At 37.8% G+C, this 13,219-nt stretch overlaps 1 protein-coding gene across 2 annotated transcripts in view; it reads left to right on the top strand.

Moving 5' to 3' along the window:
* The first annotated feature begins 708 nt into the window (after positions 1 to 708).
* The window catches only part of LOC138372106 (uncharacterized), a 13,590-nt gene continuing 1,079 nt past the window's right edge, over positions 709 to 13,219 (top strand). Inside the window, exons 1-4 of one of the 2 annotated variants that reach the window (XM_069337394.1) lie at positions 709 to 808; positions 5,218 to 5,324; positions 8,208 to 8,314; positions 12,575 to 12,731. In XM_069337394.1, coding sequence (XP_069193495.1) covers positions 8,270 to 8,314; positions 12,575 to 12,731 — 202 coding nt within the window. In that variant the 5' untranslated portion in view covers positions 709 to 808; positions 5,218 to 5,324; positions 8,208 to 8,269. Of the gene's footprint in view, positions 809 to 1,392; positions 1,536 to 5,217; positions 5,325 to 8,207; positions 8,315 to 12,574; positions 12,732 to 13,219 lie in introns of those variants that run through there. The other variant, XM_069337393.1, reaches the window with a different exon arrangement.

Here is a 13,219-nt window from a genome sequence, read left to right as displayed (position 1 = left end):
AAACATTAGCAATAAAAATGATGGAAAGTTTCTTAGCCTATACTTAGACAAGAGACTCAACTTCCGCACCCATATACAACACATAACTAAAAAGGTTTCTAAAACAGTTGGTATACTGTTTAAGATCAGATATTATGTACCCTACTCTGCTCTCCTCTCACTCTATTATGCACTTATCTATCCCTATCATTCTTATGGCGTTTGTGCTTGGGGTTCAACCTCTGCAAACTACCTCAAGCCCATCATCATCCAGTAAAAATCTGCTATCAGGACAATAAATAACTCTACCTTCAGACAACACACAGCTCCCTTGTTCAAATCCTTAAACATGCTAAACAAATTCACTCCATACATTCTCCTGTGTAAATTACGTTTATAAAGCCCTTTTTCTAACTGCAAACCCTGTTCTGAAACTCTTCCTGGACAGATGTAATAGAACACATGGCCACGTCCCCACCAGACATAAATATCTCTTTGATATCCCCAGAGTCAAACTTAATCTATGTAAACACTCTATGTAAATAAAGGGACCTAGTCTATGGAACTCACTCCCTTATAATGATTTGAAAAGCTGTCCAACTTCTGCCATATTCAAAAATAAAACCAAAAAGTACCTGTAGTACTTTTTAAGTACGAGGGAGTAATGCGCAAAGCGTCCCTCACCTGTGACGTCACAGCGTCACCTGACGCCATATCAACACATCGGCCATTTTGTCGTCAGTTCAGTCATGGCGAGGACTAACCCTTCATGCAAACTGCACCTACTATCAAGAAGAAGAAGATTTTGTGTTCCACCGATAGTATTATCGTAAGTAAGCACTTATATTTTATATTTTATTAAATTAATTGATTCTATTTTTCTGTAATAAAGGTCCAAAGGGTTGTTAAGGAACAAGGGTGTAGCGATACCGACGCTCAGTGCGCTCAACTCACACCAAAGTATCACCTGTGTAGCTTCTGTAATTAGTGTTAATTAGTTATGCTATAAGATAATGAAGCGAGTATAAGATTAACTCGCTACAAGGGTACTGTGTTGGGAGGTGAGGGCTGTTACTGGTGTCTGTGGGGATGTGAGGACTTGTACCAACCACTATCACCACCAGTACCTTGTCTTGCATCCTGCTTAGTATTCCTATTGAGATATGAAGTATTATTGCATTCATATAATTATTCATTCATTGTCATTACTATTTTTATGGGCTATGTTCTGTTACCCTAATGCTTTTTACCCCTGGGCATGTCCATTTACTCTCCAGCCCTTCACAAGCCACTGCTGCACCCCCTCCATGCCCATACTTACTGTGCTTATTCTTACAGGACTGCACTGCATTATGTGGTGCTCACTGCCTGGACACCTTGATACATGCATTATAGGGTTCTGGTAGTTGTTCTACTCACCAAGCCCTTCCAAGGCCAGGCTTGACATGTGAGAGCTTGGTCCAACAGGCTGTTGCTTGGACAGGCCCCTCAGGCCCACATATCCACCACAGCCTTGTTTGTCCGGCACTTCAAAATCAAATGTTTATTTACGTAAGGTACATACATATTTTTAGGTAAGGTACTCTTTATTTGGGTAAATTTATCTTCGTAGTATTTAGCTTTGGCTCGTCTAATTATCTTGGATAGCAATAACGAGTAATTCTTTGAGAATTCTTTGGAGACAATTCCTAACCTATACTTCTCCCAACCTATACTTCTTCTCAAGGTCATCTTCACTTCTTGAAGATGTTCAGGTTTTCTCTTGAAGATGTCGACGGTTGTTCCAGCAATACTGTATTTCTTTTATTGCTGAAAACCTGTTTTCAGCCATAAAAAAATAATCCTGAATCCAGAAAAAAATCCCTTTTGTATCGTCTGGAAATTTTCAAATATTGCTGATCAAACCTGAGTCTAAATTATTTGTATATATTATGAATTACAGAGGTCCCAGGACAGGGTTTTTAGGCACTCCACTTACATTTTCCCACTCTGACTTAACCCCCATTTATACAAACTCAGTCTTATCTTTTAGCTAATAATTTATTGTACACACCATACTCAGCCTGTGTAGGGTAGTTTATTGTGCATGTGTAGTATATATATTTGTGTAGTATATTTGGTATATTTAATGCCTCTAACCTCTCCTCATAGTTCTTGTCCTTCAGTTCTGGGAGCCACTTAGTAGCATGTCTTTGCACCTTTTCCAGTTTGTTTATGTGCTTCTTAAGATATGGGCACCATACAACCGCTGCATATTCCAACTTTGGTCTAACAAAAGTCGTGAACAATTTCTTGAGTATTTCGCCATCCATGCATTTAAAAGCTCTGAATATTATCCTTTACCTGCAATTGGTTGTTGCTGTATTTATAGAATATGATTTGTTCTACTTTACATTTGTTTGTTCCTTTTTTTCAAAATTTCTTTCTGCCTCTCTCCTCACTGCCGTGTAGTTGTTTCTCTTTGTATTACTGGTATGTTTGGGGGTTTGGCCTCTTCGTATATTGATTCCATTTTTGTGTCTTTTGGTCTCTGTCCGTCTTGAAATTTCAGTTGAACAAATCCTGTTTCCTAGTTCTGCATCTTTGTTTTGGTATAAATGTTTTTGTTCCTTTATCATATATTTCACAAAATTGACATACTGTGCATTAATTCATCTCAATTACTTCCTTTCCTAACAGCAAGCCTTTCCAGTAAAATTCTTTGAATTCTTTTCTGACTTCTGGCCTAATGTTTGTTTTATCCTAGTGTGTATGATGCCTAGCGTGTGTCTGGTGCCTGTTGTGTTAAACCGAAGATAAATGCATAAGTATAGGTCAGTAATTTCTCCAGCTTTGAAAGGGGCTTTCATTATGCAGCAGTATTCCACTCTAGAGAGCACTAGCGTCTTGAAAACTATCATCATCGGTATAGCATCTCTAGTGTGAAAAGTTCTTGTTATCTATCCTGTCATTTTTCTTGCAGTTGTGACGGCTACTTTATTGTGTTCTTTAAATGTAAGGCCTTCTGACATCAGTACACCCAAATCCTTTACGTTGCTTTTCCGTTCAATGTTATGATTTGACTGAGTTTTGTAAGTGGTTTCCGTTTTTATATTTTTTATTTTTTCCGTAGCGCATGAGCTGAAACTTATGTTCGTTAATCACCATGTTATTTTCTGTAGCCCATAGAAAGACCTGATTTACATCTGATTGGAGGTTTGCCGTGTCCTCTATGTTGCCTACTCTCGTGAAGATTCTAGTGTCATCTGCAAAGGATGATCAAGTACTATAGGTTGTGTCCTTGTCTATGTCCGATATGAGGATGAGAAAAAGTATTGGAGCAAGCACAGTACGCTTGGGGACTGAGCTCTTTACGGTTGATGGTCCAGATTTTATTTTGTTGACTACTACACATTGGGTTCTATTAGTCAGGAAGTTGTATATCCATCTGCCTATTTTTCCGGTAATTCCTTTTGAACGCATTTTATGTGCAATAACACAATGGTCACATTTGTCAAAGGCTTTTTTTTGTCAAAGCGTTTTGTTTGTCTTCCATGGCATCTAGTGCCATGTCAGAGTGGTCCAGCAACTGTGATAGGCAAGAGCGCCCTGTTCTGAAACCATGTTGTCTGGGGTTATGGAGATGCTGTGATTCCATGTATTTTGTGATCTTACTTCTTAGCATTCTCTCAAAGATTTTTATGATGTGCGATGTTAGTGCTATCGGTCTGTAGTTTTTTGCCTCTGCCTTATTTCCTCCTTTATGGGGCGGTGCTATCTCTGCGGTTTTTAGTATGTCAGGGACAATGCCAGTATCTTGGCTTTGTCTCCAAAGAATGTGAAGGGCCTGCGATAACGTTTTTTACAGTTCTTGATGAATATAGAGTTCCAAGAGTCAGGGCCTGGTGCAGAGTGCATAGGCATACTGTCTATGGCTTCTTCAAAATCCAGTGGGGATAGGATCACATCTGATTTATGATTTGATGTTGGTATCATATCCATGAAAAATTCATTTGGGTTATCAATCAGATGGATGGAGAGCTACACTCGTGGTGTCCCATTTTCCCAGCACTTTGTCATATAATGCTTTGAAACTTTTGACGGATTTGGCCTCCACCACCTTCTCACCTAACATGTTCCAACCGTTTACCATTCTGTTTGCAAAAGTGAATTGTCTTACATTTCTTCGGCATCTTTGTTTAGTTCGTTTAAATCTATAACCTCTTGTTCTTGAAATTCCAGGTCTCGGGAAATCTTCCCTATCAAGTTTATCAATTCCTGTTACTGTTTTGTACGTAGTGATCATATCTCCTCTTTTCCTTCTGTCTTCTAGTTTGGAATATTTAATGCCTCTAATGTCTCCTCATAAATCCTGCCCTTCAGTTTTGGCATGAATGTTTGTGTGCCTTCATCGTATATTTTGCAAAATATGGAATACATCTCATTTACTTTACTTTAAGAATATGGTTCGATCAATTAAAAACCCTCTTGTTCAAATTGCAAAGAGACTGAAAGAGATGCAGCATGCTCAATGGATTATATATTAGTGATTATTATTAGGATTATATATTAGTGAATCATATTAGTGATTCAATTATTATGGTCATAAATTCACTTAAAAATGTAAATTTTAAGTTAAAAAATTTTAACCAAAAAACTTGATATTTTTCATATTTGGAACCATTCCATAATCCCAAGCATAAATGATTATATTTCTATCACTTGCTCTTAAGATTGTTTCATTTAATAGAGGTTGGGCATAATTGTTCTCTGCTGCTAATAGAACTGACTGACTTGGCTATAGGAAAATGTAAAATTAATTGGTTTATCCATTACAGTATTTTGCAGTTTATTTCATGATCCTGTGCTTAATACTTGCATAAATAGTAGATTACAAAATGCATTTTTATATCATTAGTATTGAATAATAATAATGCAAATAATTGACTTATAAATGATGTACAATTAATTGGTAGGTGATATTATATTATTAATATTTTTTCATTCTTGCAAAGCCTTAACAAAGTCATTAACATGTTAATATAAACTTGATCACCTTCCACTTATTTTCTCATGTGCTACCTACATGTACAAAACCTTATTCCTAAATGCATATTTTGTTCTGAAACTTGTCCTTTATATGTTGTGTATCACCATCTCTGGAGAGTTTTATCTGATTGATGTATAAATTACTTTTAATTTTACAGAATATTATTGTTATACTGAATTTATTATTATATAAATAACTTAATTTTACAGAATCATCTATCAACGCACATCCACAAGTTGAGGAGGAGGATGTGACCTTCCAGATGTCTGAAGTACTGAAACAGGCACCAAACAGGCCTGGTGGATCTAGGTACAAGGTAAAATAATTTAATTTTTTTTTTTTTTTTTTTTTTACTAATTGTCCGATATATATATATATATATATATATATATATATATATATATATATATATATATATATATATATATATATATATATATATACATATATATATATATATATATATATATATATATATATATATATATATATATATATATATATATATATATATATATAATGTGTCGTACCTAGTAGCCAGAACGCACATCTCAGCCTACTATGCAAGGCCCGATTTGCCTAATAAGCCAAGTTTTCTTGAATTAATGTTTTTTCGACTACCTAACCTAACATTTTCAGCTACCTAACCTATCCTATAAAGATAGGTTAGGTTCGGTCATATATCTCTATTAATTTTAACTCCAATAAAAAAAGAATTGACCTCATACATAATGAAATGGATAGCTTTATCATTTCATAAGAAAAAAAATAGAGAAAATATATTAATTCATGAAAACTTGGCTTATTAGGCAAATCGGGCCTTGCATAGTAGGCTGAAAAGTGCGTTCTGGCGACTAGGTACGACATATATATATATATATATATATATATATATATATATATATATATATATATATATATATATATATATATATATATATATATATATATATATATATATATGTCGTACCTAGTAGCCAGAACGCACTTCTCAGCCTACTATGCAAGGCCCGATTTGCCTAATAAGCCAAGTTTTCATGAATTAATTGTTTTTCGACTACCTAACCTACCTAACCTAACCTAACCTAACTTTTTCGGCTACCTAACCAAACCTAACCTATAAAGATAGGTTAGGTTAGGTTAGGTAGGGTTGGTTAGGTTCGGTCATATATCTACGTTAATTTTAACTCCAATAAAAAAAAATTGACCTCATACATAATGAAATGGGTTGATTTATCATTTCATAAGAAAAAAATTAGTGAAAATATATTAATTCAGGAAAACTTGGCTTATTAGGCAAATCGGGCCTTGAATAGTAGGCCAAAAAGTGAGTTCTGGCTACTAGGTACGACATATATATATATATATATATATATATATATATATATATATATATAATATCTCTATCACATCTATATCACTTTGTGCTTTAGCCCTGGTGGAGCTTGGTCCACCAGGCTGTTGTTTGGAGTGGCCCGCAGATCCACATACAGTCTGCATATGATATACAGTCTGTTGATCAATTAAACTACAGTAGTTAGTTTTTATCATCCGAATGCACCAATATGTGTTCATTCTTCCCAGATGAAGGAACTAGGTAATATTCATCATCTGAATGCACCATCTGAAGCTTTAACACACTCATGATACACGAGAGGTTTAAAAAACTTTTAAAACTTTTAAAACTTTTTGACCTATGTATTTAAAAGCAATTCTAAAGTTAAAAAGTGTAGCATAGGCCCCTCGCAGAATGTTCTTAATATGATCCTCAGGTTATAGTTTTCTATCTAAAACCACCCCTAGATCTCTTTCTTGATCAGAATTCTTTATAGATCTCAGTGGCTCGATCATAGAAACTGCTCTAAATCCTTGTTGGCCTGGATTGTGGAGGTCATTGGTCTCTATAAAACTAGTAATCTGACTCCTGATCACTCTCAAATAATTTTATTATGTGGGATGTTAGTGCAACTGGTCTATAATTCTTTGCCAATGCTTGTGTTGTGTTGTGTTGTTTTGGTAGTGATGTGCAATGTGTTGTTTTGGTAGTGATTCGTCCAGTTCTGGTAGTAGTGCGGTTGTTGTGTAGTGTAGTACTTGTGTGCTTGTTAATGACTTGTATTCCAGTCTTGTGGGTATCTCCTTTCCCCTACGGGCCAACTGCTTTGTTCTTACCTAGCATTTTGCTTTGTTTGGGTATGAATGTTTGTGTGCCGTATATTTTGCAAAATTTGCCATATATCTCATTATTTACTCCTCTGCCTAGCAACAAGTCTGTCTAATTATACTCATTAACTGTTTTTCAAAGTTCCCCATAGTGTCCTTTATTGAAATCGAGTTCATGAACCGTTTCAATGTTCTTATTTTCTTCTAGATTATATCTTAAAGTATATTTAAATGTTATTGTTATTATTGTTATTAAATGTTATTGTGACATTGCATTGCAATTGAGCTATGTTGTTTACCATACCGTTCATTTCGTGAGTATAAGTATAGATGCCACACTTGTGACAGGTAAAACCATGCCTTTTTTGAAAAACAGCACCGTCTGTTGCACGTAAGAGCAACCCACACTATATTATGTTGCGATATTATTTCAATATTTCCGATTGTATTGATAATTTGAATTTTCATAGATTTCAATTTATTTTCATTTCGATTTAATAATTTTGTGTGACATTGCATTGAAATTGAGCTGTGTTGTTTACCATACTGTTCATTTCATGAGTATAGTTTATTTTTTTATTTTTTTCATTTCATTTTTTTAGCTGTTCTTATTTTTCAGTGATGGGAATATCAGATCATTTGATGTTCCCAATTTTCTGATGGAAGCATCAGACCATTATAGAATGCATCGGATGAGGTAGTTTGGAATGGTGGGGAGGACGAGAGGGGGGTATGGTGGGGAAGACGAGGGGACAGAGGAGAGGGTAATGGTGGGGAGGACGAGGGGACTGGGGAGTTGGGGATGGTGGGGACAGGGGAATGCTGGGGAGGACAAAGGGACAGGTGAATGGGAGATGGTGGGGGAGGAAGAAGGACAGGGGAGGGGAAAATGGTAAGGAGGACGATGGGACAGGGAAGTGGGAATAGTGGGGATGATGTGGGGACAGGGAAGTGGGAAGGACGAGAGGACTGTGGAATGGGGAATAGCAAAGTGAATTATAATTATATATATTAATTAATTCTTATAAATTTCCAGAAGCCTGTATCAACACCCACACTAATGCAACTGAAAGAGATGTTGAGACAAGTATTGCTGATATGTTGAAGAACGCCCCAAACAAACTCGGTGGAAACAGATACAAGGTAAAGTTTGCCAATTTGCTGTAGTCTAATTCAATTTCTTTTTAGTAATCTTCGAGAACATTTATGCTATGAATAAGATAAAATAATGTAACTGATTTTGATTTATTTACTATTTATTATTTATTTACCGTTATTAGTATAATAGATCTCGTAATAATTTTGCAAAAATAATGGCATTTACTATTTTAAAAAGCTCGGGTGCAGGGGGGGGGGTTATGTAAAAGCCTGGTTTGTGCCTCGGAGAGGCTATGGGATCCAGTAAGATCGTCCTTCCTTTCCTCCCTAGAATCTGGATGTAGCAGGTGCTCAATTGTCAAAAGTGAAAAATTGGTTTTGTCTTCCGAATGCACCATTTGTGTAAATTTGCTAATAATCTTTTAAAAATAGTAAATGCCATTATTTTTGCAAAATTATTACGAGATCTATTATACTAATAACGGTTTGATAAAATACAGTAGACTGCCTACTGGATAATAGTTCCAGTCCACCTGTAGACAGGGATCTCACATCAGCTTGTATATTATACAAGGATAAGATTTGATTTACTTTTGTATTTATATGCATATATGCATTTATATGCATTATTCTCTAGAATAATAGATCTCGTAATAATTTTGCAAAAATAGTGGCATTTACTATTTTAAAAAGCTCGGGTGCAGGGGGGGGGGGTTTGTGTAAAAGCCTGGTTTGTGCCTCGGAGAGGCTATGGGATCCAGTAAGATCGTCCTTCCTTTCCTCCCTAGAATCTGGATGTAGCAGGTGCTCAATTGTCAAAAGTGAAAAATTGGTTTTGTCTTCCGAATGCACCATTTGTGTAAATTTGCTAATAATCTTTTAAAAATAGTAAATGCCATTATTTTTGCAAAATTATTACGAGATCTATTATACTAATAACGGTTTGATAAAATACAGTAGACTGCCTACTGGATAATAGTTCCAGTCCACCTGTAGACAGGGATCTCACATCAGCTTGTATATTATACAAGGATAAGATTTGATTTACTTTTGTATTTATATGCATATATGCATTATTCTCTAGAATAATAGATCTCGTAATAATTTTGCAAAAATAGTGGCATTTACTATTTTAAAAAGCTCGGGTGCAGGGGGGGGGGGTTTGTGTAAAAGCCTGGTTTGTGCCTCGGAGAGGCTATGGGATCCAGTAAGATCGTCCTTCCTTTCCTCCCTAGAATCTGGATGTAGCAGGTGCTCAATTGTCAAAAGTGAAAAATTGGTTTTGTCTTCCGAATGCACCATTTGTGTAAATTTGCTAATAATCTTTTAAAAATAGTAAATGCCATTATTTTTGCAAAATTATTACGAGATCTATTATACAGAGCACCACTTGGTTTCCGAACTTTAGTTATCCGAAACTTCCAGTTTCCCGATTGGGGTTGGGGAGTCATGCTACCCGAACAAAGTTCGGGTAGGAAGGGGTCCGCCAAGCGTCACGCCGGCTTGTTGTGGTGGGTGGGAGATGGTCCAGTTTGCCCACTGTGACTTCACAGATTCACGGCCTATTATTCCTATTATTTTGAATTGCCATAAGGCTGGAATGTTCATTCTGTGCTTTTGTTTTACATATCTGCACAATCAAGAAACATCTGTGCACCATGTTGGCTCCAAATGCACGCATTGCATCAGTGATGGCTGACTGGTGGGTGGATGGACGATGGAGTTTAGGTGGGAGGCAGTATGAATGAGGGGGGGGGGAGAATCAGTGAGAGAGGGGGAGAGAGAGATGCTAGGAGGGAGGGGGAGGTAGGGAGAGATGTTAGGAGGTAGGGAGAGATGCTAAGAGGGAGGGGGAGGTAGGGAGAGGTGCTAGGAGGTAGGCAGGAAGGGATGGAAGTAGTGAGAATTAGGGAGGGAAAGGCAGGCTGGCAGGCACAGGCAGGCAGGCAGGCGCAGCAGGGAGTGAGTGGTAGTCGCGGTTGAACCGCGTGACCTTGAGAGATGGGATGTAGGGGGGCGGGTGGTTTGTTGGTGGTGGGGGCGAGACCGGCTCATTCCCGAAGATAAGCCTAACACACACTACCCGTTAGCATGATGGCAGGGAGGGAGGCAGGCTGGCTGGAAAGGAAGCAGGCTGGCAGGCTGGAAAGGAAGCAGGCTGGCAGGCTGGGAAGGAGGCAGGCAGGCAGGCAGGCTTGGAAGGAGGCAGGCAGGCAGGCAGGCTTGCAGGCTGGGAAGGAGGCAGGCAGGCTTGCAGGCTGGGAAGGAGGCAGGCAGGCTTGCAGGCTGGGAAGGAGGCAGGCAGGCTTGCAGGCTGGGAAGGAGGCAGGCAGGCAGGCTTGCAGGCTGGGAAGGAGGCAGGCAGGCAGACAGGCTTGCAGGCTGGGAAGGAGGCAGGCAGGCAGGCAGGCAGGCTTGCAGGCTGGGAAGGAGGCAGGCAGGCAGGCAGGCAGGCAGGCTTGCAGGCTGGGAAAGAGGCAGGCAGGCAGACAGGCTTGCAGGCTGGGAAGGAGGCAGGCAGGCAGGCAGGCTTGCAGGCTGGGAAGGAGGCAGGCAGGCAGGCAGGCTTGCAGGCTGGGAAGGAGGCAGGCAGGCAGGAAGCGATATATGGGTGTTGAAGTGAACCATGAACCACGTGACCTTTGAGTGTGTGTGTGTGTGTATGGGTTTGGGGTGGGGGGAGAGGGGGAGGTGTGTTGGTGGTGGGGGAGGGACCGGCTGACTCCGTAAGCCTAACCACACTCCACAGACCTGTGACCCAGATTTGTTTCTTAAATGTACAGTACATCATCGTATATTTTAGGCAGGATGTGCCTGCAGGCTGGCAGGAAACATCCAGAGGATGTTTGCCAGACGTCTTAATAATCAGTTAGGAACAATTAAGGACTTTTATAAAGCGGATCAGGACTTCACTTATTGGTGAGTACAAACAAAACACAGTCGCATTTACGCTTTGAACCTGTCGATTTTTTCCCCTAGAGTTTTTTCGTAAATTTTTTTTGAAAAATTTCTTTTTACATTTCTAGTTTATTTTTTCCCCTCTATTTCTCGTATACGAACTTACATGTTAACCGACGGGTCTCGTCCCCAAGGGGTTCGGAAACCAAGTGGTGCTCTGTACTAATAACGGTTTGATAAAATACAGTAGACTGCCTACTGGATAATAGTTCCAGTCCACCTGTAGACAGGGATCTCACATCAGCTTGTATATTATACAAGGATAAGATTTGATTTACTTTTGTATTTATATGCATATATGCATTTATATGCATTATTCTCTAGAATAATAGATCTCGTAATAATTTTGCAAAAAAGTGGCATTTACTATTTTAAAAAGCTCGGGTGCAGGGGGGGGGGGTTTGTGTAAAAGCCTGGTTTGTGCCTCGGAGAGGCTATGGGATCCAGTAAGATCGTCCTTCCTTTCCTCCCTAGAATCTGGATGTAGCAGGTGCTCAATTGTCAAAAGTGAAAAATTGGTTTTGTCTTCCGAATGCACCATTTGTGTAAATTTGCTAATAATCTTTTAAAAATAGTAAATGCCATTATTTTTGCAAAATTATTACGAGATCTATTATACTAATAACGGTTTGATAAAATACAGTAGACTGCCTACTGGATAATAGTTCCAGTCCACCTGTAGACAGGGATCTCACATCAGCTTGTATATTATACAAGGATAAGATTTGATTTACTTTTGTATTTATATGCATATATGCATTTATATGCATTATTCTCTAGAATAATAGATCTCGTAATAATTTTGCAAAAATAGTGGCATTTACTATTTTAAAAAGCTCGGGTGCAGGGGGGGGGGGTTTGTGTAAAAGCCTGGTTTGTGCCTCGGAGAGGCTATGGGATCCAGTAAGATCGTCCTTCCTTTCCTCCCTAGAATCTGGATGTAGCAGGTGCTCAATTGTCAAAAGTGAAAAATTGGTTTTGTCTTCCGAATGCACCATTTCTGTAAATTTGCTAATAATCTTTTAAAAATAGTAAATGCCATTATTTTAGCCTGAGTATGGTAAGTGTTGCTGAATTTTTTTAGCCTTGTACATATGTCTTTTGATTAGTTTTTTTGCAGATGAAGGAAGGTGGGGTGGCACATAATTGATTGTTCAGTGTTATGTTTAAGGTACAAATAAAACAAAAGCAAAAGTTACTCAAATTCGTTGATTTTTGTAATAGTTAAGAAGGAAAATATTTTAATGCTATTTATTTAATACAGTTGGAAATTAGAAAATCTAATGTTGAGATTGAAAGATATATATTATTCTCTATTACCTTACAGCTTATGCATTATTTTAACAGGTCCAGACGCTGTCTCAAATGGGCGGTGCAAGCTGTGGAGACACAGTGAGACGAATGATGAGGATAGGGACCTATGGGGTCTGGTCTCAGTATTCACTCGTTGGGCGCAAGAGGAAACGTGTCTTCAAAACCTTGGATATTTGTAATGTAATAATAAGTACGTAAATTTGACATTTTTTTGGATTATATATATGTCTGCATGTATTATGTATTATACTTGCATGCTTGTTAATGACTTGTATTCTAGTCTTGTGGGTATCTCCTTTCTCCTACGGGCCAAATGCTTTGTTCTTACCTAGCATTTTGCTTTGTTTGGGTATGAATGTTTGTGTACCTTCATTGTATATTTTGCAAAATTTGCCATATATCTCATTACTCCTCTGCCTAGCAACAAGTCTGTCTAATTATACTCAATAACTATTTTTCAAAGTTCCCCATAGTGTCCTTTATTGAAATAGAGTTCATGAACCGTTTCAATATCCTTATTTTCTTCTAGATTATATCTTAAAGTATATTTAAATGTTATTGTGACATTGCATTGCAATTGAGCTGCGTTGTTAACCATTCTGTTCATTTCATGAGTATATTTTATTTTCTATTTTTTCATATCATTTTTTTTATCTGTTTTTATTTTTCAGTGATGGG

The sequence above is a fragment of the Procambarus clarkii genome, chromosome 37 (assembly GCF_040958095.1).
Source record: "Procambarus clarkii isolate CNS0578487 chromosome 37, FALCON_Pclarkii_2.0, whole genome shotgun sequence".
NCBI lineage: Eukaryota > Metazoa > Arthropoda > Malacostraca > Decapoda > Cambaridae > Procambarus > Procambarus clarkii.
The sequence above is the reverse complement of the archived record's forward strand: the minus strand, read 5'-3'. Positions and strand labels throughout refer to the sequence as shown.